We start from the raw sequence: 27,080 nt of genomic DNA, 5'->3' as shown, positions 1-27,080 counted from the left end.
GTGTGTGTGTGTGCGCGCGCGCGAGTGTATACCCGTCCTTTTCTCCCCCTAAGGTAAGTCTTTCCGCTCCTGGGATTGGAATGACTCCTTACCTTCTCCCTTAAAACCCACATCCTTTCGTGTTTCCCTCTCCTTCCCTCTTTCCTGAGAGGCAACAGTTTGTTGCGAAAGCTTGAATTTTGTGTGTATGTATGTGTCTGTTTCTATCGACCTGCCAGCGCTTTCGTATGGTAAGTCACATCATCTTTGTTTTTAAATATATTTTTCCCGCGTGGAATGTTTCCACACACACACACACACACACACACACACACACACACACACACACACACATATAAAGTGTCAACACATTTATCACACGACTACCTTTTTCCATGTGTTACTCAAATTACCTTATATTCTTTCCCATTGCCAAAGTTGTCACCAGTGCAAATAAATTTATTTCAGTTTTTGCTGAATGTGCTGAAGATTTGATGTGTCTATCAAAGAAGATAAAAAATAAATTTATGGGACAATGTTACATGAGGGATATGTTAATAGCATACAGTGTAGACCTCACAGAATTTTACTTGGTAATGGTGAGAAGTGGGAGGGGAGGGGATGAGGGGATGAGGGGAGGAGGGGGAAAAAATTGTCTAGAGAGACAAAGGCTTCTAACACATTAAATAGCTCGAATGAATGGTGGTATGAATAGTTACACAGAGATGAAATATTTTCACTGGTAAGACTAGAATGGAGAATCTTATCTAATTAACACTCTCAGCATATTTCTAGATTTCCTTCGTTACCTCATTATGTTCAGCTGGATTCCGTATACAACCCACACAATGATGAATGTTTCCTTGTCTGTGTCAAATTTATCGGTTTCACAGTTGTGATTTCAGTGGTTAATTTCATGGTTAGTGACAGGTAACTAAGAAATGATATTTCATTGTATACCAAGTTTAAAAACATTACATCAAATATATTTCAATTTTTCATTATATTATCAATATGAAGTAAATAGGAATATAAATACAATGGTTATGATCTCAAATGAAAGTGTCAAGTGAGTAAACTAATGTCACTGAGTTGACAGTCTTATCACCAATTTCTTCTGCAGTTTCAGTCTTACTTCTTGGCAGTCATTGACTCAAACAGTTTCTTAAATTCTAAGGCTCCTGCATGGTTAGTTTCTTCATAGGATGGAATTGCTTTCTTTGCTCGCTCAAACCAATCTGCAACTTTAGCGTATTTCTTTATATCAAAGCCAATAACCTGAAAAAAGTAATCAGTTAAAACAGTACTTTTAAGTCAATAGCAGAGTACAAATAATGTCTGCTTCATACTTAAGATTATTCATACCTAACTAACATCAAGAAATTACTATTTATTGAAAAAGCTTCTATTGTTCAATGCTTCTTTCATGGCCTGACAATTAGTGGAATTTTATTCCTTAATAACCGTATCTATATAAGAGGCTGTCTCCAAAACTTTTAGCATTTAACATTTTATACTCATTTGATTGAATGCTGTAAGTATCCTTATGGCACAGCTTCAAAAACAGATCAAACATATGAATGAATGCTTCAATACCTACTCTTGTTTGTGATGTAAAGATATGAAAACAGAGATCAGATTAAATTCAGTTTTTGTTCCTTAGACCCAAAAAATGAGTTGATTCTTGTGGGTGTGGAACATGTCAGAAAGTATAACATAAAAACATAAAAATTTGAATATAATACTTACTACCCTGATCATTTGTCAGGAGATTGCTGAAATAGGTGAATACAATGGGGTAAACTAGAACATTTAATGTTTACAAAATTGACATGTCCGAATGAAACACTGTTATGCACTATTAATAAATTTGTCATACACAAAATACCTAATCTTGACTGTTGTGACCAAGTGCTGTCAAAACTGAAATCTGACATTTTTACTAAGCTGGCTTAACAGTCTCTTAAGATATTCATCTATGGAGTAGGAGTAGTTTCCTATCAGAAAGTCTTTCAAACTCTGTTTAAACTGTGCTTTATCCAAAACCAAGTTTTTAATGGTTGCTGGCAATTCATTGAAAATCTGTGTTCCTGAATATTGGACTCCTTTTTGGACCAAGGTAAGTCATTTTAGGTCTTTATGTAGATTGTTCTTATTCCTAGTATTGATACTATGTATTGAGCTATTGGTTGGAAATAGAGATGTATTACTTGCAACAAATTTCATTAAGGAATAAATATACTGAGAAGCAGTGGTTAGAATACAAAGTACCTTGAACAGGTTTCTACATGATGTTCTCGAATTTACACCACAAATGATTCTTATCACACATTTTGCACCCTAAAAACTTTTGCTTTGTTTGATGAGTTGCCCCAGAATATGATCCCATATGACATCATAGAATGAAAGTAAGCAAAGTATGCAAGTTTTTTAATATTTATATCTCCTACATCTGACATGATTCTCATAGCAAATACAGACTTGTTTAGGCGCTTAAGCAATTCTATGGTATGTGCTTCCCAACTGAATTTATTATCAAGTTGTAATCCCAGAAATTTAACACTGTCAACCTCTTTGATCTGCATGTCTTCATATGTTTTACACATGCTGGAAGGAAATCTCTTACAGGTTCTGAACTGCAGATACTGAGTCTTATCAAAGTTTAATGACAGTGAATTAAACCACTTATTTATGTCTGAAAATTTGATTATCAGCTATTTCTAAATCTGTACTTGATTTGATACTTATTACAATGTTTGCATCATCTGCAAACAAAACAAACTTCGCATCTGGCAATGTAACAGATGATAGGTCTTTAATTTACATAAGAAAAAGCGATGGACTCAAGATGGAACTTTGAGGGACACTGCATGTAATTAAATCCCAGTCAGATGAAGGCTGACTGCTTACTGCACAGGTATTTCATTACACCCTTTGTTTCCTGTTAGATATGACTCAAATCATTTCTCAGTATTGCCAGTGACACCATAATATTCTAATATACTTAAGAGAATGCTGTGGGTCACACAGTCAAAGGCTTTTGACAGGTCACAGAAAATGCCAGAAGCCTGTGATTTATTATCTAATGAATTAAGTACATTCTCACTGTAAGTGTAAATAACTTTCTCTGTATCAGAACCCTGAAGAAATCCAAACTGTGACTTGGGCAATATATTATTTCCAATCAGATGCTTAAGGAGGCACTTGAACATAACCTTTTCAAATATTTTTGAGAAAGCCACCAAAAGTGAAATTGGTCAATAGTTTGATGGTATCTCTTTATCCCCCTTCTTTAAAGAGGCTTTTAGCCAGTCTGGAAATGTTCCGCTGATGCGAGACTGATACACAAACAACTTAAGATAAAACTCAACTCGCATGAGCACTCTTTGATTAACTTTGTTGATGTGTTTTCATACCCACTTGAATACTCAGATTTTAAGGATTTTATGATGGATGCTACTTCTTTGGAAGACATGAGTGTCATTTCCATTTCACTGAAGTTGTTTTTAAAGACTGGTCTCAGATACTCCATTGCACTGTTCACTGAAACTGATAACCCCAAGCTGCCAGAAACAGAAATGAAGTACTTGTTTAAGAGGTTTCCAACACTACATGTACTTGGTACCAAAGTCTCACTTATTTTTAGAGCTATTTGTTCTTCTTCCTTTTTTGGCCCCACCTGTCTGTCTTCCCTATATCCCATACAGTTTTTATTTTGTTGCCTGGTGTAATTATCTTTTTCTCATAATAAAGCTGCTTTGATTTCTGGGTTACTTGCTTCAATATTTTGCTGTATTCTTTGTAATACATTACAATTCTAACATCAGAGAAGTTCCTAGATAGTATATATAGTCTCCTTTTTGTCCCACATGCTATCTTTATTCCTTGTGTGATCAACAGTTTATTTTTTGACTTCCGTGTGATTTGAGTTATCTTTAGGGGAAAACAGTTTTCATAAGTGGAGGTAACTTTATTAATGAATACTTTGTATTTTCCGTTTGAGTCAGAAATATTGTAAACATCTATCCAGTTCATGTCTTTGAGCAATTTCTTGAATTTCTCAATTTTTGACTTTTTTATTACCCTCCTGTACTCTGATTTAATAGATTTTTATCCTGACATGTTTCAATATTTAACACAACATGCTGCATGTCATAATCAGATTGCCCATTTACTATTGGTTTTGTGATATGACTTTTTTCCCTAGATTTGTCTACAAAGTTATTATTAATAGCAGTCTCAGATCATTTACATATCCTAGTCGCAAAGTTCACAGTAGGAACTAAATTGAACGATAGTGTTACTGACTGCAATAATTGTTCACTGACAGAGCTTTTTAATAAATCCACATTAAAATTACCAACAACCACTATGGCCTTGTTTTTTGCCATGAGATGGGACAGCAGAGCGTCCAGATTCTTTATGAAGAGGTTACAATTTCCTGAAGATAATCTGTATATACCTACTATTATAAACAGAAGAAATGTTTCACTTGTTGACAACAAGGCCTTACCTCTGCTGTACTGACTGATGCCATTAGAGAGTAATCAGCAATTGTGATGGAGTTACCAGCAACCCATTCACTGTCTTCTAAGAATTTGTTCAGGAACTCATAAGCTTCTTCAAGTTTCTTTAATTTCTCTGGATCGTAGCTTGCTCCGGCAAAAGCCACAGGATACTAGAACAGGAAGATTAGTCAGTACCCGCAGAAAAATCATTAATGGAGAGCGCATTCATAAATCTCACAGAATTTTATAAGTCTTCTAAATTAGAGGTCTTTATTTTTATTTTTATGCCTATCTGAAAGCGTTTAGGCCATTTCTAACAGATGATACGTTAGCAGTTATTATAATTTAAGAAATGTAGAATGATGTCTTGGGAATAAGGAATTTGGTGCCTATCATCAATTAGATACAAAAGACCAGTAATTTCATGCATATAGATTTCACAGTTTCCTGTAGTTCTGCTACAAATACATTATGTTTGTTGAGGGTGAGCAAGAGATTTTAGAAGCTTGAATGGAAGAAATTGCTCAGTAACTCTTACTGGTTTGGAAAGATACTTATACTTTAAAATTTGTGATCTATCAAAGAACAAAATTATTTTAGCATTTACTACTCTTGAAGATACACCAATTACTTTGCGCTAGTAATGCTTGGAAGGAGGTGGCATTCTGTCACAATGTGAGCTGCCGTCTGTAAGATTCTGCAACCACAGTGTGGGGGTGGCTCATTTAATAAAATAAAAATGTGAGTTAATGTGGTTTGACTGATGTGGAGACAACATAGGACAATGTATTCCTTCTGGGAGGAATGGTAGGAAGAGTACCATGCAGCTGTAGTCTCTGTCATAGTGTGGAGAGTTTATTAGAGGGGTAGAGGGGGGCAGCTGCTCAGATCTTTGAGCAGTTGTTGTTGTTGTTGTTGTGGTCTTCAGTCCTGAGACTGGTTTGATGCAGCTCTCCATGCTACTCTATCCTGTGCAAGCTTCTTCATCTCCCGGTACCTACTGCAACTTACATCCTTCTGAATCTGCTTAGTGTATTCATCTCTTGGAGTCCCTCTACGATTTTTACCCTCCACACTGCCCTCCAATACTAAATTAGTGATACCCTGATGCCTCAGACCATATCCTACCAACCGATGCCTTCTTCTAGTCAAGTTGTGCCACAAACTTCTCTTCTCCCCAATCCTGTTCAATACCTCCTCATTAGTTATACGATCTATCCATCTAATGTTCAGTATTCTTCTGTAGCACCACATTTCAAAAGCTTCTATTCTCTTCTTGTCCAAACTAGTTTTCGTCCATGTTTCACTTCCATACATGGCTACACTCCATACAAATACTTTCAGAAAAGACTTCCTGACACTTAAATCTATACTCGATGTTAACAAATTTCTATTCTTCAAGAACGCTTTCCTTGCCATTGCCAGTCTACATTTTATATCCTCTCTACTTCGACCACCATCAGTTATTTTGCTCCCCAGATAGCAAAACTCCTTTACTACTTTAAGTGTCTCATTTCCTAATCTAATTCCCTCAGCATCACCCAACTTAATTCGACTACATTCCATTATCCTCGTTTTGCTTTTGTTGATGTTCATCTTATACTCTCCTTTCATGACACTGTCCATTCCATTCAACTGCTCTTCCAAGTCTTTTGCTGTCTCTGACAGAATTACAATGTCATCGGCAAACCTCAAAGTTTTTATTTCTTCTCCATGGATTTTAATGCCTACTCCGAATTTTTCTTTTGTTTCCTTCACTGCTTGCTCAATATACAGATTGAATAACATCAGGGATAGGTGACAACCCTGTCTCACTCCCTTCCCAACCACTGCTTCCCTTTCATGCCCCTCGACTCTTACAACTGCCATCTGGTTTCTGTACAAATTGTAAATAGCCTTTCACTCCCTGTATTTTACCCCTGCCAACTTCAGAATTTGAAAGAGAGTATTCCAGTCAACATTGTCAAAAGCTTTCTCTAAGTCCACAAATGCTAGAATCATAGGTTTGCCTTTCCTTAATCTAGCTTCTAAGATAAGTCGTAGGGTCAGTATTGCCTCACGTGTTCCAATATTTCTATGGAATCCAAACTGGTCTTCCCCGAGGTTGGCATCTACCAGTTTTTCCATTCGTCTGTAAAGAATTCGTGTTAGTATTTTGCATCTGTGACTTATTAAACTGATTGTTCGGTAATTTTCACATCTGTCAGCACCTGCTTTCTTTGGGATTGGAATTATTATATTCTTCTTGAAGTCTGAGGGTATTTTGCCTGTCTCATACATCTTGCTCACCAGATGGTGGAGTTTTGTCAGGACTGGCTCTCCCAAGGCAGGCAGTAGTTCTAATGGAATTTTGTCTACTCCTGGGGCCTTGTTTCGACTCAGGTCTTTCATTGCTCTGTCTAACTCTTCACACAGTATCTTATCTCCTATTTCATCTTCATCTACATCCTCTTTCATTTCCATAATATTGTCCTCAAGTACACTGCCCTTGTATAGACCCTCCATATACTCCTTCCACCTTTCTGCTTTCCCTTCTTTGCTTAGAACTGGGTTTCCATCTGAGCTCTTGATATTCATACAAGTGGGTCTCTTTTCTCCAAAGGTCTCTAATTTTCCTGTAGGCAGTATCTATCTTACCCCTAGTGAGATAAGCCTCTACATCCTTACATTTGTCCTCTAGCCATCCCTGCTTAGCCATTTTGCACTTCCTGTCGATCTCATTTTTGAGACGTTTGTATTCCTTTTTGCCTGCTTCATTTACTGCATTTTTGTATTTTCTCCTTTCATCAATTAAATTCAATATTTCTTCTGTTACCCAAGGGTTTCTACTAGCCCTCATCTTTTTACCTACTAGATCCTCTGCTGCCTTCACTCTTTCATCTCTCAAAGCTACCCATTCTTCTTCTACTGTATTTCTTTCCCCCAATCCTGTTAGTTGTTCCCTTATGCTCTCCCTGAAACTCTGTACAATTTCTGGTTTAGTCAGTTTATCCAGGTCCCCCACATTTTTGCAGTTTCTTTAGTTTTAATTTACAGTTCATAACCAATAGATTGTGGTCAGAGTCCACATCTGCCCCTGTAAATGTCTTAAATTTTAAGACCTGGTTCCTAAATCTCTGTCTTACCATTATGTAATCTATCTGAAACCTGTCAGTATCTCCACGAGGTAATGGGGTGACAATCTTTAGGTCCTTGAACTAGATCAGTGTAATTCAGGTCTGATGGCTTAGTAACACAGGGAATAGATTTCAAGGAGGTTAGGCAGAGGTCCCAGCAGTGGGCCTTGAGGTGCATTTCAACTGGGAATCCCACCTGAATGCAGATATCAAGGGCTCAATGCCACTTGTATGCAAAAAATAATTTGGTAACTTGGGTGATTAAAAATTGTCTGATGGTGACTGCATAAGTGGACAAGAATTGGTACTGATGGAGCTGAAGAGGAAAGTTCACCACTTTGGTAAGCAGACTGTCTATGGTACTATTTCAGATGGTGTCAGTGACCAGTCTTTCTCCACTACAGTGCTGAGCCATAAACCTGGTTACCAAAGTCCAATTGGAGCAAGATGATGGCCCAGTAAATATGGATGAGAGTAGTGTCCCAAAAAGTATGGGGAAGGAAGCAGAGCATGTTAAACTTTTGCATGCAGCTAATCTTTAGTTGAAGTGTATGGGGCAGCCGTCTCAGAGTTATTTCAAAAAACTGCCCCAAAAATTGGGAGTGTTTAACAACTTCCAAGTAGAGTTCTGTGTCAGGATGAACTGTGGTACGATGGCAGAAGTGCATGACTTTATGGGAGAGTACTGGAAACCACAGGAGAGGATCCAAGTAGAAGCCCCTTGGATGGTGCCTTGGAGCAGATAAGCCAAGGCTACAACATGGGAACTATACCAAGTGCAAAAGTTGTCGAAATACAGCATTGGGGTGACCAGTGGTCTAACGAATATCACCATCCCATTGGTTATGGCAAGAACGAAAGTAATACTTAGCACAATGGATGTCATTCTCTCAGACACTTGGGAGCTGAGAAATGTACCAACTGTGACCAAAAACAACTGGTATGATAAAAACTAACAAAAATTGATATGGAGCCTCAGAAGCCCCAGTTGTGGAGATCAAATAAAATATGATGGTCCCAAATAGAGTTGTATGCCTTCTGTAGGTCAAATACAACTGCAATTGAGAAGATGGTGTTTAGAGAAAGTCTGTTACATTGACATTGTGTTTTTGTCTGGTTTAAGGATTGGGATGAGCCCTGTAAAGGGAAAACATCTTCTAGCCAAATTATGTAGAAGATACCAAGTAGATGGAATCTTTGAGTAAGATTTAGATTTTGGATCACCTGATTATGAACTGAGTCAGGGCCTGGAGTCGTACCATGTGATGAGTCAAGAGCCTGAAGCAGTCCTCAGTAAGTGAAAAGTTCATTATATAATTCTATATAATGGCAGGTGAAGAGTAGGAAGATGTTTTTAGCTTATCATTTATTCAAATGTAGATGGGTAAGGAGACAGCACATATGGTGTCCCAAAATGGATTGCAAGGTGTTTAATGAGGACTGAAGAAACAGTACAAATACCACCACGAAAGAAGAGGTTGTTGATATTCAGTGGCCCAGAAGACTATAGAGCTTGACCCACACCTGTGTTTAAGAGATAAGTTTCCAAGGAGAAGGCTTAGCACCAACAGTAGTAGTTCTTACTGTGTTTTGTTAGACAGTGGGCTTTAACACAAAGTTGCTTAAAATTGAGGAATGTAGGCTGCGAAAGATGATGCTTGAGACACTGCAGACTGTTTCAGCAATCCTGAATAGCTGCTGAAGTGTCTTTGTCCATCATGGTATTTGCCATTGAGGGCTTATCGCATCAGACATGTTTTCCACAACTCTGTTGATGCAGTCTGACAGACTGGGGCAAAGGTGACAGAAGATGTATAGAACTGCCAGTTGTGTGGTAGCTTGTGGTAACTTGTGCATTTGGAAGTGCCAAGGCAAGTGACATGATCACTAGAAAGTGCACACTGTCATGAGGACCATCTTGTAGTGACCTTTGTAACGAGAATGAGAGAAAACATGATAGATTGATAGGTGAAAAGGTGCCATGGGCAGCACTGAAGTAGATGGGAGTACCATCACTGAGGAAAGACGGAACAAGATTGAAAAGAAGCTGGTCTGTCAGAAGGCTCATATCATATGACATGGTACTTACCCACAGGGGGTGGTGCAGCACAAAATTCCCAAAAACCAAAAAGGAGAAAGGTTTCTGGTTTCATCTGCACTTGCATTGCTATTGTTACCAATACAGCACAGAAGGGAAACCACTCACTGATGGCATCTGTGGGACCCAAAGTACAAACTCCTCCAAATGCCCTCTTGGGAGCAGTACAGTCCCAACTGAATTCTCAGTAACTGCAAGGAGTTGAGGAATGGTCATCAGTGAAGTGTGTTTCATGGACAGCAACACAGATCGTAGAAGTAGAGGAAATTAGTTGTAGTTTCAGTATGTAACAATAATATCATTGCAGTTCCACTGGATCATGATGTTGATGTCCTATTTAGGCATGAAATGTCCAGTAGGCTATGCCTTGCCCTAGGATCACTGCTGCCAATGGAGGTAGACCAACATGAGTGAACACTGCTTCAGAGACCACCAGTGTGGGAGGATCTGAAGTTTCCAGCATCAGAGTAGGCCTCACCTGAGATTTCCCCTTATCACTTTCACAATGTTTGGTGGGCTAGATTATCGTGAGAGCTTGTCTGCTGTGGGACTAGAAATGGAAGAAGAGCCTATCCAGGCTCACAGTCTGTGGTGCCTGAACTCATTGGATGGTTTCAGATCTCTTGATTTCAGAATTTCCAGGTAGAAGATTTCCAAAAGAGAGTCTAGTCATCAAAAAACATTGGAGGAGAATGCTGATTCTGTTTCCAGTTTCAGGAAGTTGTTCCCAAAGATGGTGCTGCACAAATCACAAGAAAGGAAGGCCTATTGCATCCGTCTTCAAGTTTATTTGCACAACTACCAGAGGTTGACATTTAGGGAGTAAATACATGATGTACTGCTGACAACCTGGACACAGTAGTGGCAAAGGTTGATATCAGTGAGACTGAACGCAAGCTATATAGTACAATTCAGGAATCAGGGAGAGCAGTTGCTCCCAAAATTGACAGAGAAATTGTAGCACACATGGTGAATTTTTGTGAAGTGGCTGGCCACAGTCCCCACAAATTGGGTCATAAGTACACGAGGAAGTCATGTGTCCAAAGTGCTGGCATACAAAACATCACAGCAGGGGTGGGAAATACAGCTTCACATTGCAGCAGTAATACATGATTTTGCCCTTTCTGGAAGCAAATCTCCCTCAAATGTGGGAATCAATGTTCTGATATCTACACTGTTGATTCACAGGCCTTGATGTACAAGGGATATGAAGTGTATGTGTCACCTCTCCAACTGCTTGTACAGTTCTTTGTCCATCTGAAATCTTAGGTCTTGGTGAAAAATTAATCCTTGTACCACACTGAGGTGTGATGTTGGTATGTTTGTCAAAAAGTTTATAAGAGACTAATAGTCAAGACTGAGTAGGATTTGGCATCTTGATTGAGATGGAACCACACCATACTTTATTAAGTGAAGAAAATTCAACACAAATTTTGAATATTTTCCACAAAAAACATTCATTTAATATAGAGAAAGGAACCTCCATCTGTTCATCTGTAAACCAGGGACAGACAGGAGTAACTTTCTAAGTTGTTTGGAGGGAAAGTTCATAGGGCCATAATGGTCAGCACTAAGCAAGTGTAACAAGAGATGTCTCATGGTTATCATCTGATAACTTTGGTCATTTCATGACGCTTAATATCAATCATGATGTCACTTATTCCAAACGAGGGCTTTCTCCATGGGCTCGAACCAGCCACTTGGCCACCTGGCGTGATGGGCAGAGCCGCCAAGTGGACAGACACCTAATGCTTGGCATGTGTGGGTAGGTGACTGCACAGAGGCCAAGAGTATGATCCCCATGTGGTTTGGAGCTACCACATGAACTGGCAACCATGCTGTGTACTGTGTGACCATCCCCACATGGCCCACACAATCTGTAAAAATATTTGAAATGGTGGAGGACACACATAGACATAGAGACCAAATTCTTGGCGCAGAAGTAGTCACCAAAAGGTTGCAAGGCCCTGGGAGGCAGGGGTGGGGGTGGGGTGGGGGTGGGGGTGGAGGTGAGGGATGGGGACAGGGGAAGAGGGCAGGGGACTAAGAAGAAGGGGGGCCTTTTTGGGAAAGTCTGTGGCAAATAAAAATCAAAAAAATTATTAGGGATAAAATTTCATGCATTGTCTTGAATGTTTTTTGCTACCACATGGTACTTATAAATTATTGTATGGCTTGCAGACCTTGGTACCATACTAACAGTATTTTTATTATGCCGTATAAACAGACACCTGTTAGCCATTATTATACATTAGATTACTTACATAATAATCAGCAAATCTGGCGTAAAGTGTTCCAATGTCAAAGAACAGTCTTTGATTCACCAACCCTCTCTTCTTCGCTTCCTTAGGATAGAGTGAGTCATCTTTGGCATACTGATCCACCAGGTAGCCAATGATGGCACGGCTGTAGAAAATGTTAGTGTGAGAAGGATACCAGGAAATGTGAAGCAAAACACAAAGAGATAAGTGCTGAATTCTGGTAATCATAATTGATCTCTTAGAGGTGCACATCACTCCTTAACTATGACAAGATAATTTGTTAAATATCTATAGCCTATATGTTTCTTACTGTGATATTAAGAATTTAATTACTGACATGTTTATGTCAACTTAAAGAAAACAGAATATTTGATAATTACCTCTCCCAAAGGTGAAAGCCATTGTCATCAATTGTAGGAACTGTGTGCATTGGATTCATCTTCAGAAACTCTGGTTTAAGCTGCTCACCTGCCATGAGGTTCACAACTTTCAAGTTGAGGTCAACACCCACAGCTTTGGCCACCATCCGGACTGCTCTGCAAGGAGCACTGCCCGGAACATGATACAAGTCCACTGATGGCATGCTGGAATGGGGAATAAGGCATTGTTAAAATGTTATGTCTCTATCAGTTTAAAAACATGTAATTTTTTTGTCAATGATCTAACTGTGAAAACTTTTGGCTTCTTCTTATAACAGATCAACTAGCCACTTGAAGATTACTGTTTTAGTTCCCCAAATAAATTAAATAGTGTGGGAAAAAATTGTGTCTATTGTCCCTATCAATAGTTGTAGTAAAATAAGCTAAAAGGGAAATAGGTCTATGTTTTAAATGCACTGTTAAGAACAAATACAGTAATGTAATAAATAAATAAATAAATGAAATAATGATAGATAAACTTGACTAATGAGGTAGAAATTGCAGATGAACTGGTAAAACAATTGTCATCCTCTACCGAAGAAATAATCATATGTCACAAACCCCACAGACCAGTGAATATTCACATTCTCTCTTCCCTCTCTGAACATGAACTGCTTAGGTATGTGCTTTGTTCTGTCAGGTACTGTCTACTTCTATAGGTAGCAAGCTGCAATTGCCACCTGCTTTGCAATTTATATCTCAATATTATTTTCTCAATTGCAATTTTTCTTGTGTTTACATCTGCAATTTACACTTCTGAAACTGGGTAAGGAACTATGTTATGTTTTTATGCCATTACATTTATTTATATGAGAGTTTTTCACTACCTTTTCATTATTAACAATCTCCTCATACATTGTTCTTACTATTTTTTCTGTTTTTCTCTTTGACAATCATGCTCTGTCTTCAGAAATTATGTTTCTGCTCTCCATTTCTAACTTTTGAAACATACGAAAGTGTTAAGTGATTTTCTTCTCAAACTTTTAAAAACAGTTAAAACATTCTGTCTTTCCATTAAGCAACTTAAAATTCCCCACATCTGGATAGTAATTTAGTCCCCCCCTTGACCCATTTTCTGCCTTTTCACCTTCAATAATATTTCTTCACACTGTTTTTGGTTTACATCCCAAATTCTGTGAGCTCAGTCATAATAAGTACTGTCTCAGGAGTTGGTAAATTACTAACATGTGTAACAAAGTTTTAAGTAACATGTTAAACACTATGCTTCTAGAGTCAAAGTACTATGACCAAGCCTTACAGAGGATGGAAGAAAATGTTGACTATATCCTTGTTGAAGAAACCAGTCTTGATAATCACAGGGTATAATGCGCTGACGGGACAATACAGAAGCAAGCTGGCCTGAATTACTGCCAGTAATTCCTGTACAAGGAAATGGGATTATGTAATTTGGCTTATACTAATATTCAGAAAAATTAGGGATAGCTGAAATTTTGTATTTAGAATGTACTAAAAGACAACTTGCTGGATAGCAAAGAGTGTTATTCAGGTGCAAAATGTCTGTCAGTTACGTTATCACTGAGGTATGTTCTTAATGAATCCAAGTTGTTAACCACAATTTACAGGAGGTTTTATGTGTACCGAGGTGGGGCAGTTGGGAGTAACAAGAAGATTGAAAAGCAAGCTTATACACATATTGTGAAGTCATTGGAATAAATACTAACTTACTGAATATGCCACAGAACATAAAAAAGATCAAAATAGAAAACCAAACATGATTTACCATCTTTGTCAATGATTAATCTTTACTGGCTTGACAGCAAAGTAAGGAATGAAGGATTATGACACTGCCTTTAGACACCAAGTGCAAGCTCTGATGGGGCAAGGTTTGGGAAGGAACCTGCAGTGCCTGTTTCAAAGGAAGCATCCCAATATTGGGACTGTCTTAAAAACTTTTCCACTGAGAATTTATTACAGTCAGTAGGACGATCATTAAACTTAATTCCTACAATAAACTTTCCAACTAGGGTAGCAAATTGCTCACAAACAGCTATTGATAATATCGTTATAGAAAGATACAATTAACAATATTATATTTCACTGTCCAGTTGCATTAATGTGACCATCTGTCAAACGTGCAAATAACTACCTTTTGCTGTATAGACACCTGTGAGATGTGCAAAAACAGAGTGAGGTTCTGAAAAGCACTGACAGGGATGTGGAGCCACACCACTCTACTGCCATGGCTAGCTGTCTAGGTTTCTCTGCTGAGGACCCATGGCATTGTAGCAGATGACTGTGTTTGGTCAAAAGTATGCCAGAGTGGAAACGAGTAGCAACAGAGACAGCTGCAGGCAGGCAAGAGTGTTATGCGTTGCGAAGAGTGTGAGCAGAGCCAGCTGGGAGCAGTACAGCAACTTCTGACACTGCAGTATGCTAGTTGAAAGACATAAGCTTTTCCTCACTTGCCACCATGGAACTGTTTAGAGTACATGCCTTAAGCCCTAAATGAACATAGTCTGGAGCATGTAAGTACTCAGCCATTCGTATTCTAAATTATTCTCATCTCAGGATCACAGCTTACACCATGAGCCTGTGACACCCAGAACAACATTCTGAAGTGCAGTAAAGGGTCCACTGTTTGCTACAGGATGGAGCAGTTTACCCTGAGTCATGAGACCAGCTGCCACTGGAGCCGAGAGACACCTGCTCACTGGAGGGAGCTCATGGCTGCCTCCGAGGTATTGCCAGCAGTGCTGCCAAGCCGTCATCATGGTCGCAGCTTGAGATGTTACTGTTGGGGGAATTCAAATTACAGCATGCTTGCCTCCACTCTTTAAGCTGTCAGCAATGATGTACATCTATAGCTTTGCATGCGAGTCTCTGGACTCCTCCACCTACTGTACCGTGGCCGAGGGCCAGAATAAAGAATTTAATTAAACAGATCTACTGCTGTCCCGATGTCTTATCTCACTCTCCACAGGTGACTATCAAAGGGTCATATAACAGTATGAGCAGCCTGATTGAGGTGGTCCCATACATTCTCAACTGAGCTTCAATCTGGAGAGTTTGGTGGCCGTGGGAGTATAGTAAACTCATCCTGGTGCTCTTTGAACCATGCACGTACCCTGTGAGCTGTTGTATTATCCTTCCGGTAGATGCAGCCATGCCAAGGAAAAGCAAAGGTCATCTGGGTATAATACAATTGGATACATAAAAAGCAACACACCAAGAGGCAGCAGAAGGTAATACATATAAAGGTTAAAGAAATGTGTAAGCTTTCAGAGCCAGTGGTTCCCTATTCTGCCAGAAGAGCTGAAGGATATGGAAGAGGAAAGAAGGAAAAGGACTGGCAAGATTTAGGAGATGAGAGAGTTCAGAAAAGTTTCTGAAAACCATAGGCCAGGGGAGACTTACTGGAGCTGAAAAGGGTAATCAGAAAGCGAAAAATTGATTATTTTACAACAAGACATGAACTGGAGTGGTGTATGCTGTGCTCATGGTATGAATGACAAACATAAAACTTTTTTAATGAATTCCTTGCCTTATTTGAATATTGTTTTCCCTAAAAGCTAACCCAGATAAGACCAAACTGTACAAAGAGCCTGTGGATTACTCAATGATTAAAGATATCTTGTAAACAAAAGGGAAACTGTCAGACAGAAACATGGTGATGCTACAGATCATCACAAAATGTACTGCAAAACATTAAAAATAATGAGGATGCCATGAAAGCAAAAGCATGACAAAAAGAAAATCACATCAGACATCAAAGTAAAGACAATGTAGGATGTACTGTAGGAGGAGACTGGTAGAACCAGATGTGGAGAGAGGAATTACATACATGAGTAACAAGTGTGTGTACTGTTGCAAAATTTTAACAAGTGTTTCATAATTGTTACTGAAAAGATGGGGTTGTCAGCTTCAGTATATGCTGTAATGGAATATTTCAGACCATTCATTACAGATAACTTCAGTAATACAAATATGACCCACACTACACCAGTAAAAGTAATGCCCACAATATAATCTTTAAAACCAAAACATTGTAATGGGAATGATAAAATATCAACAAGGTTGATTAAAGAGTACACTTCTGAGCTATGTATGTAACCAATCATTTGTCTGTGGAACATTTCCTGGATGGTTGAAACACACAAATTAAGCCTTTGTTTAAGAAAGGGGGTAATAAAATTCTGCCAAGTTTCCATACAATTTCACTTGTGACCAGCATTCTTGAAAATTTTAAAAAAGGTAATATACAGGGTGAACATAAAGTCCGGGGTACTTTCAATTATTTATTGCATAAGAACTAAACATTGTACAGGTGTCATATTGCATTTTGAAGAGAAACTCCGAAAGTTCTTTTTTTTTTACAAACATTCCATATGCGAACCATGAGTGACCCGGCAGATGTCAATACACTAACTGAATTCTTGACATACTTGTCCCAGCATGACAACAACTGTGGCAGTTGCTTCCCGTATTCTCTCCCGGACCTCTGCTACAACATGTGGTAGAGGTGGTACATACAGCAGATCTTTAATGTGTCCCCACAGAAAAAAGTCACACCGAGTGAGATCCCATGATTGGGGAGACCATTTCAAACTCCAACACACAGAAAGCTCATTCTGCATGAGAACTTGCCATGTTTGAGTCTAGCACTGACTATCAGCAAATTACCAAACTATGCTGTGGCAGAATACGTGAAGAAAGACTTTCAGGGTTTCTCTTCAATATGACATATGTATGGTAACTGCACAATGTTTGGTTCTTGTGCAATAAATAACTGAAAGTGCTCCCGGGCTTTATGTACACCCTGTACAATCTGGTTCTTAAGCAGTTGATAACAAATAATATGTTCTGAAAGTCACAGTTATTGTGATGTTCCACAGATCATTTGTATGATAAGTCATAATATAGAATGGGTCATTTTACATTCACACCACAGTTCATATTTCTAGTGTTCTGGTACTGGAAAGGCTATCTACACATACAGTGAGAATGTACTTAATTGAATGGACAGTAACTTAGAGTGGTTCGTGGAGTACATACAGATAATTTACTTTAGAGAAACTTAACTCATCTTGATCAGGTGGAGGTCACTCTACCGTAAAATATGAATCCAGTGTCACAAGTATTGTCCCACCTGATTCCATGTGAATACATCAGCACTCAGTTATTGCACATTCTAAATGTGTTATTTGTCTATATTCACTTTTCTGTGCCTTAATATCTCATTTTTTTAGTCTCTTACCATAAGTACATAGAGGGGCCAATGGGCTGCATTCTAATGTTTTAGAAATAGCAGTTCTGCAAAGTTTACCATAAGTATTTATCAACAAGCTGTTTGCCATATTACCAATTCCCTCTATGTTAAGAGGCCAGAATTTCCATTACACAAATATTGAATCAGCCTGTTCTCTCCTCATTGGGACACTTCTACTTCTATTACTAAACGTCTGTGCTTATCCAGCCTCAATACTGCTATGTCAACTATTGTGAGCTGACAGGTGCTGCAGTAAAACCACTGGTACAACATTCACAGTCTCATGCTGTAATAAATTTATGACCTTTACATTATGGTGTGAGGACTGTCATTTGACTAGTAATCCCTGTCAAATTCTATATAGAATTTGCAAGTGAGGTACATATCATTGACATCCATCTATTGCAGAGTCCTCAGATGTATTCAGGCATCCGACAGTGAGATACTTCGAACAAATGGCCTCCTTCATGGGCTCAGAAAGTATCTGCCAAGCAAAACCCATCTTGCAATTCTCACGTTCCAACCTGAAAGTCATGGGCCAAGGTAATGGAGCTGGATGTGATAATTTCCAAGAAAAAACATTTGTATTGGTATCACACAAATGATTATTAACAGAAAATTTGTGACTAGGTTGAGAATCTCTTGGTAGGCAGAAAGCAGCATCACTGTAAGTCGTTGACAGAAGTAGAAGTAACTGCAAGGAAATTTATTGGTACCCTTGATGTTCATTTCCTTTTTATGTTAACGACATGGTACACAAAATTGTAGCCAACCTAATAATTTTTGCAGAGTATGCAGTTATCTATAATGACATACTATCTGAAATAGCCTTCACAAATATCCACGCAGTCTTTCCGAGTGGTGTAAAGAGTGGCAGTTTGCTATGGATGATCAGAAATGTAAAATTAGGCACTTCACAAAACGTAGAAAATTAGTATTCTGTGACTACAGTATCAGTAATTCACGATGAAAGTCCGTCAACACACAAATACCTGGGTGCAGCAATCTGTATGGATGTAAAATGGAATGATGACAGGTTCAGTTTTAGGAAAAGCATGTGACAAACTACGGTTCATCAACAGGATAGGTGGAAAATGGTCAGACTGGCAGACTGGAAGGGAAACTGCTTTCGGAACATTTGTGGGTCTCATATCATATTATCGCTGAAGTTTGTGGAACCCATACCAAATATGACTAACAGGGGGTATTGTACGTATTTAAAGTAGTGTGTCATGAATGTTCAGACGGAGACCGGGTTCGACGACAATTATCCACACAAACGAGTGATTATTTGGCGCCTCTCCCCCCCCCCCCCCCCCTCCTTTTCCCATGTGCACTTTCACCCGTGTCAGTCTAGTTCTGATAAGCGCAATATAATAAATCTTGCACTTAGTCGGCCTACGTGCCCCTCTCAGCATGGCGCCCCAAGTTGTGTCTTGCGTCGTTTGGGCCTTAAACTGGTTCTGGTCAGAGGCTTGTTTCACGAGAACAGAGTCAAACTATCCTGCGAAAACCTATTTACAAAGTTTCCAGGACCACTATTGAGAGGTGGTGCAGTGGCTAGCATACTGGACTCGCATTCGGAAGAATGACGGTTGAAATCCTCAAACGTCAACCCAGTTTGACGTTTTCCACGATTTCTCTAAACCACTAAAGACAAATGCCAATAAGCCGACTTCCTTCCCAATACTCCCGTACTACGTCGCTAATGACCGCTTTGTCGTCGGTACAAACTGTAATCTTCCTGTTTAGGAAATCTGCGCCAGTCCTCTACGCGTCACTCCCATAGAGACCGCAAAAGCCTAATCACCCACACGTGGTTGCAACAGTAAGAAACCCAAACATGTTGCACCCAAACATGTACCATGTCTTATTAGATTAAAGGGTCTCTGGAAACTACAGGAAGAACGTCAATCTAAAAGGATGCATGCCAAACACAGGAAGGTAGACCTAGCAACAATTGTTCGATGAGATTTCGGAATTGCAGCCAGATCACGTTGACTTCTTGCCACGATATTTCGACTGGCAGTCGTCCAGCCATCTTCAGGTGAGTGTCCGTCACTGGAGACTGCAAGTTCCATGAGTCAACTTTACAGCAAAAAATTGGCGCGGAAACGCATGCGCATTGGCCTCCGTCACAGGAGCGTCCTCTATCGAAATCCGCGCCCTCTGGAGGAACTGTTCTACCTGTGGAATGCATGCGCCTGCGTAAAGGTGAAAACTACATTCTGCCCTCTGTCGGAATGCGCGCCCGCGTCGCTAAAAACAGACGTCAGATGTCGCCAGATTTGTCATTATGAACAAACTGTCTTCTCTCACCATGATGGATACAGAGATAAGTGACCACAAAGTTGAAGCGAGACTTAATGTCGCAACATCCAAATCCAACCAAAATAAACGCAAAATGCTTCTATTAAAAAAATGCAGATAAAAATTCGCTAGATGACTTCCTAAGAGTGTCTCCACTGCTTCGAATCAATCTGTAAATGCAGACCAGACGCAGTTTAAATTCAAAGAAATAGTATCGAAGTAATTGAGAGATAATACCAAATAAATTAATGATATATGGTACTTATCCCCCATGGAGCGCAATACAGCTCGGAACACTGTTGCAGAAGGAACGAAAAAAGCGTGCAAAATTTAAAGATGATGGCGAAATGCTACAGGCGCTCGGAATTTAGCACGAACTCCGATGCGAGATACTTTTAATACCTTCCGCAAAGAAACTCACTCTCGAAATCTGGCAGAAAACCCAAAGTGATTCTTGTCGTGTGTGAAGTACACGAGCGGGAAGATGCAATCAATACCTTAACAGCGCGATGGCAACGGTTATGTTACTCATTACAGTGCCACTTATGAAGAGTTACTAAACATAGTTTTCTGAAATTCCTGTGTAATGAAGTAGCTTGAAACACTTAATGAAGGGAAGGCCTCCAGTTCAGATTGTATACCAGTTAGGTTCCTTTCAGAGTAGCTGATACAATAGTTCCAACTTAGGAATTATATACAATCGCTCGCTTGTCTGAAGATTCGTAAATAAAGTGTGGAAAGCTGCACAAGTCACACCAGTACCCAAGAAAGGAAATATAATTGATCCGCTAAATTGCGGACCCATGTCACTAACGTAGATTTGCAGTAGGATTTTGGCACATATACTGTGTTCGAACAATTTGAATTACCTCGAGACAAACGATGTAGTGGTAAACTGGCAACACGGATTGAGAAAATATCGTTCTTGTGTAACACAACTGGCTCTTTATTCTCACGAAGTAATGAGTTCTATCGAGAGGGGATGTCAAATTGATTCCACATTTTTAGATTTCCAAAAGGATTTCGACACTATTCCTCCCAAGCGACTTCCAATCAAATTGCGTGCTGATGGAGTATCGTCTCAGTTGTGCGAATGAATTCGTGATTTACTGTTGGAAAGATTAGACTTCGCAGTAATTGATGGAAAGTCATCAAGTAAAACAAAAATAATATCTGGCGCTCACCAAGAAAGTGTAACAGGCCCTCTGCTGTTCCTTATCTACATAAACGATATGGGAGACAACCTGAGCGGCCCCCTTGCAGACGATGCCATCATTTATAGCCTTGTAAAGACTCAGATGATCAAAATCAGTCGGAAAATGATAGAGACACGAATCTGTGTAGTGCGAAAAGTGGCAGTTGATTCTAAATAATGAAAAGTGTGAATCATCCACATGACTTCTAAAAGGAACCCGTTAAACCTCGGTTACACAATAAATCACTCAAATCTAAAGCCTGTAAATTCGGCTATATACTTAGCGATTACTGTTATGAATAACTTAAATTGGAATGATCACACAGACAAACCAAAGATTGCGATTTATGGGAGAACACTTAGAAGATACAACAGATCTACTAAAGAGACTGCCTGCACTACGCTTGTCCGCCCTCTTTTGGAGTGCCGCTGCGCGATGTGGCATCCTTACCAGATAGGATTAACGGAATGGCTCTGAGCACTATGGGACTCAACTGCTGAGGTCATTAGTCCCCTAGAACTTAGAACTAGTTAAACCTAACTAACCTAAGGACATCACAAACATCCATGCCCGAGGCAGGATTCGAACCTGCGACCGTAGCGGTCTTGCGGTTCCAGACTCTGCCTTTAACCGCACGGCCACTTCGGCCGGCCTAGGATTAACGGAGTACATGAGAAAGTTCAAAGAAGGGCAGCACGTTTTGTATTATTGAGAAATACAGGGAGAGAGTAAAATGGAAATGTTTCAGGATCTGGGGTGGAAATCATCAAAACAAAGGCGTTTTTTGTTGCGGCGGGATCTTTTCAAGAAATTCCAGTTGCCAACTTTCTTCTCCGAATGCGAAAACATTTTATTGACGCCGACCTACAGAGGGCGAAACGATCATTATAGTAAAACAAGAGAAATCAGAGCCCCTAGGGAAAGATTTAAGTGCTTGTTTTTCCTGCACGCTTTTCGAGAGTGGAACGGTAAGAGGAACAGCTTGTAGGCAATTCGATGAACCCTCTGCCAGGCACTTATTTGTGAACTGCAGACTAATCATGCAGATGTAGACGTAGTGGAGTGTGATTTTGCGTATGCAAAATTGTACATATGGGAGAAAGAGTGTACAGTGCACAATTTAGCAGCTAAGCTAGTGTCTCATCTTTGACACTGATATGCGGAAAACATTCCTCTGGCCGCCTCGTCAAATTGAATCTATACTGCGTTAACAGATTTGTGGTAGTTTATCTGCCTGTTCAAAATACTGCTCCATACACATTCTTCATTCTCCGATGGATGTTTACCTGCGTTTATCCTTCGGGAGCCGAGAAAAGGTGGACGCATTTGGTAATACCGTCACCGTAGTTCACGTTTCCCTATATATCATACACATGTCAGACATGACTGCCACCCTAATGCCTTGCCTACATGTCTGTGTTTAAATACCCACATTGGAGTCGTGCTTACGTTGGATACACGTTGTGGTAACGCTCTCAAATGGAATCTTTTTGATCGCCCCCTTATACAATATACAACCTGTAAACTTAATGTCATCAGCTGTCTCCTTGTATATGAAAGTAATGCAAAAATCTTTGTATGGAATTGTGCACTTTACAGTACCAATGGCGTGGTGTTTGACTGTTGTGCACATGCGCAGCTACATGCAAGGCAGCGACGGAAAGGGAGCCCTGTTAGTTCCAGTGCTGAGTGCTGGTGGAAGGCAGTTTTTGTTTTCTTTCCTACTCCAATGTTGTTGCACTTAATAGTGCACTGTTTTCTTGAATGATGTTAGTTGGTTGGTTGTTGGAGTTAAAGGGACCAAACTACGAGGTTATCAGTGCCCTTATCCTATATCCCTCCATGAACAGCCCTCAGAGCTGTTCTGTCCAGAATTGAGCTGGATAGCCCCACAGTACGCTACACAGTGGGAGACACTCCCTCCGCATCCCACCAGTACCATCTTACTTCCCATTACCCCAAGGAAACGAGCAACACAGATAAGATGATAAAAGTTTAGGGAATATAAAACGTTAGAAATGGCAAACACAAAAAAGAAGAATAGAAAGGTAGGAAGAGTAGGGGCCGGGCCAGGCCAGATCACCAAGTAAGGGCCTCCATGGGACCCTTGGGCCAGAGCAGGCGAGGGCTGCCCCTCCAACTGCTCAGGCAGTCAATGAGACCAGAATGTCCCACCTCACAGAAACAAGTAGAGGTCACATCCTTTGGTGAAACGTAAAACCAGGTATGCCAGTTTGACGTCGTCCACTAGAACCAGAGGTACAGTATCAGGAAGTTTAAGATATCACCATGAATCAGCCAAATCTGGGCAGTCTAGTAGGATGCAGGCCACCGACAGGTGGGCACCACATTGTCAGTAATGTGGGTTCTCATGGGGAATGTAGCTGTCTGTCAGCAAGTGTGGCGAATGCATCACCGACAAAGGACAGTGAGAAGCACAATAGGATGACTGACACATGGTAATTGTCTCCTTTATTGTCCTCAGTGTGTCTGGGAAGTCTGAGACAAACCATGCCAAGGTCCAGACATCCAACAGTTGATGGCATAGAGATGACAGAAGGTCCAGTTCTGTGACCCCCATTTCCAAAACTGGCATCCCAGTGGCCAACTTTACCAAGGAGTTGGCATGTTCATTCCCTAAGATCCCAACATGTCTAGGAGTCCAAACAAAGATGACTGGCTTTCCAACTTGATAGAGATCACAAAGAAGATCCTGGATAGTCGTGACTAATGGGTGACGAAGACAGGACTGTTCTATAGCCTGAAGGCTGCTCAGGAACTCGCTGCAGGTTAGAAGCATTTTGCCAGCGCAAGAACAAGCATGCCTAAGGGCTCATATGATGGTCAACAACTCAGCAGTGAAGATACTGCAACCATTTAGCAAGGAGAATAGTTCACTACGCTTTGCAGTTGTGAATGTAAATCTGGTTTGTCCAACGACCATTGAGCCCTCAGTGTATAGCACTTCCAAACTTGGAAATGTGTTGAGGACAGCCAGGAAACAGTGGTGAAACACCATAGGGTCAGCTGAATCTTCCAGCCCAGTGGATAAATCGAGACTGATCCAAGGTTATGGTACATGCCCTGAGGGTTTACATGATTGCTCCCTGACGAGAGGTGACAATGGGGGATGTTGGAGTTCAGACCAGACACACTGGAGTCAAACTGCAATTGTGACCCCAATTTTGGGTCTCTTTTGGGGGACGTGGACCTTCCTAACAGGAAAAAGAACATGGTAGTTTGGATGTGTAGGTGAGCTGTGAACTTGTACAGTGAGCGTAATATAAAGCTTAAAAAGAATCGTGAAACTTTGCCCAAAATGATACTGCATTTTCTTTTTGTGGAAACTCTGAAAATTCCTTGCGTGGAGATACTGAAAAAGGCGATTCAGTTAGAAAGAAATGCAGTCTTCAAAGGTGTTTGTAAGACCATTCAGATTGAGTTACTTTACTATTTGCTACAACGAAGAAAAGGACGGAAATTAGAAAAGTCTCCTTTGTAGCTCTGATGACACACAGATATTTCGGAATGTACTCAAATGGTTCTTGTTCTGCGGTAATTATAGAATGGACAAGTCCTTGAGGGCTTTTAGAGAGTCTTTGTTCCACAAAATCAAACTGCATACGACATATAAAAAGTATTTTATAATGCGATGTAATTCTTCAAGCACGTGGACCAAACTGATAGCTCACACATTTGATGGTGCAAATGTCATGAAAGGCACACATGCAGCAGTTACACCAAAAATAAAAGCAGTTTATAGAAATTCACATTTGATTTGTTGTTATGTACATTTCACTGTTCAAATGTGTATGAATTCCTAGGGGACCAAACTGCTGAGGTCATCGGTCCCTAGACTTACACACAACTTAAACTAACTTATGTTAAGATCAACACAGACACACACATGCCCAAGGGAGGACTCGGACCTCCGGCGGGAGGGGCCGCGCAACCCATGACATGGCGTCTCGAACCGCGCGGCATTTCACTGTTCATTCACTTAATTTAACAATGCACCTAGTAGCAGACGGAAGGCAAGAATATTTTCCCTTAAGATCCTGGTTATTTCCAAGTTCCTCTCAAGATAACGAAACGCGTGTCCTTTCTCATGAAACATATCTACGTCAACATTCCATTTCCGTCCCCCATGGTGAATTTTCTACTTTCTGACCATAAACATAGTTCATAAAAGTTTGCAGCCTTTAAATGACTTCTTTACTGAAATTCGGTGAACATCAAAATGAGATGAAATCGTTGGCAGAAGCAGCAAGAATTTTAAAATACGTGAATTTTTTTATAAGATTTTGCCTCACTTTAAAATAATTCACAAGTAAATCTCGAGAAATCAGTCTGCTTTTAGTTAATGAACATATAACAGTATTCAAAACTGCTATTTCAGGATTAAGAACCTCATGGTACTGTGAGAATCTTTCAAAGACTCTCATAGTAGACCCTAAGGAAGTGTGTCACTGTGTATGTGTTGATATAAAGGGCAGATATTCTTCCACTAAACACTTACTGTACTAGCTGCCGTATTGTTCACCAGAGATGTTTCATTAGTTTTAAGACTGATCCTTCATAAGAGATAATACGGACCACTGAGGCGTATCCCATGACTGACAAAGAAAAGCTTGAAACTGAACTAAAAGTATTCTATCATAGTCTATATTTCTGATATTTATGAAATGGCTACTGTAAATTAACTGCGCTGCTTGAATTAATCGTGGGAAGAAATCTAGGCGGTATTCTTAATGGAATTACGAAACTAATCAAATTCAAATGGCTCCAAGCACTATGGGACTTGAACATCAGAGGTCATCAGTCCCCAAGACTTATAACTGCTTAAACCTAACTAACCTAAGGACATCACACACATACATGCCCGAGGCAGGATTCGAACCTGCGACTGTAGCAGGTGGGCGGTTCCGGACTGAAGCGCCTACACCGCTCGGCCACAGCGGCCGGCCACGAAACTGATCATCTTGACAGTTCTCTTAAGTACATCAAAGACAAAACTCTGTTTTTCCAACATTGAAAAGAATAAAGACTTTTGTAAAAAGCACAATGAATTCGGAAAGGGTATATGCGCTTGTTGTGTTTTCAACCGACAAAAGTCTCCTCAGACGTCATCCAGAGACGACAGAGAAAGTTATTGATCTTTTTGTGCAAACCAAAACAAGAAGAATTGATTTCCAATTTAAATGAATGTATAAGATTGAACTGTAAAAAATTAAGATTAAGTAAAAAATATTTGACTTTGTTATTTTAACATTTTAAGTAAATTTTCTTTTTATTTGCGTTTGTTTCTGGAGCAGCACCTCCACTAATTTTAGCTAAGGTTCGTCACTGCGAACGATGTACACCGGAACAAATATGTCTTGAGCCAGACGGTGCTGTGCGAGCACGTATTATATCGACATACCACATAGCTCAGTAAGCACTTGTTGCGCGCACACTTCCTCGCAACGTTCAATTAAGTTTTCAGCCCGAGTTAGAAGATCACAGAATGAACAGATTTCACTTACAGCAACAGAAGTGAACACTTACGTGATGAATATTCAGCTTCCACAGTGCAGTGCGTGGGTATCACCGTCGATCCAACTAGACTGCCCGCGCGCCCGCTGCTGCTCTTAAATAGGGAACTGCACCGCGGAAACGCGACGCAGCCGCGTTTGTCTGTAGCCGGGGGCCGCGCCGTGGGAGGGGCGGCGAGCCGACCAATCACGTAACGACACCTCCTCACGGGAAGTATGCTTTGGCGGCCTCCGGGACAGCCGGGATTTCCCGCGTAGGGAATATGCGCGGGCACGGAAGTCATGCTGCCGGCTCAGAATGAGTCTGGAAAAGTAGTGGACGTTAACCCAGGCTTTCCTAGAACAGGTATTTTGCGCCATACGGAACGCAATGCGCAAGGTGTAGCGTGCCGTCTCCTTAATAGTGCCAGTATAGCGAATATGTTTCCCTAC

The 27,080-nt window shown here is 40.2% G+C and overlaps 1 protein-coding gene across 1 annotated transcript; it reads right to left on the bottom strand.

Moving 5' to 3' along the window:
* Positions 1 to 943: 943 nt before the first annotated feature.
* On the bottom strand, positions 944 to 26,818 carry LOC124594863 (glutathione S-transferase 1-1-like). Its single transcript, XM_047133331.1, has 5 exons — positions 26,662 to 26,818; positions 12,343 to 12,546; positions 11,966 to 12,107; positions 4,493 to 4,657; positions 944 to 1,257 (listed from the first exon to the last, which is right to left on the bottom strand). Exons 2-5 carry the CDS (start codon positions 12,543 to 12,545, stop codon positions 1,111 to 1,113), a joined length of 657 nt encoding a protein of 218 aa, XP_046989287.1. The 5' UTR covers position 12,546; positions 26,662 to 26,818; the 3' UTR covers positions 944 to 1,110.
* Positions 26,819 to 27,080: the final 262 nt, after the last annotated feature.

This window comes from Schistocerca americana, chromosome 2 (genome assembly GCF_021461395.2).
Source record: "Schistocerca americana isolate TAMUIC-IGC-003095 chromosome 2, iqSchAmer2.1, whole genome shotgun sequence".
NCBI classification, from domain to species: domain Eukaryota; kingdom Metazoa; phylum Arthropoda; class Insecta; order Orthoptera; family Acrididae; genus Schistocerca; species Schistocerca americana.
Note: the sequence above shows the minus strand (reverse complement) of the source record. Positions and strands in the feature narration are given on the sequence as shown.

What these genes read in the sequence shown, in the direction of transcription:
- LOC124594863 (XM_047133331.1), bottom strand. Translation starts at nt 12,545, where the DNA reads ATGCCATCAGTGGACTTGTATCATGTTCCGGGCAGTGCTCCTTGCAGA. An exon ending in CCAGATTTGCTGATTATTAT is followed by an intron (nt 4,658 to 11,965) that starts GTAAGTAATCTA and finishes TTCCTGTTCTAG; the next exon opens with TATCCTGTGGCTTTTGCCGG. An exon ending in CATCAGTCAGTACAGCAGAG is followed by an intron (nt 1,258 to 4,492) that starts GTAAGGCCTTGT and finishes TACTTTTTTCAG; the next exon opens with GTTATTGGCTTTGATATAAA.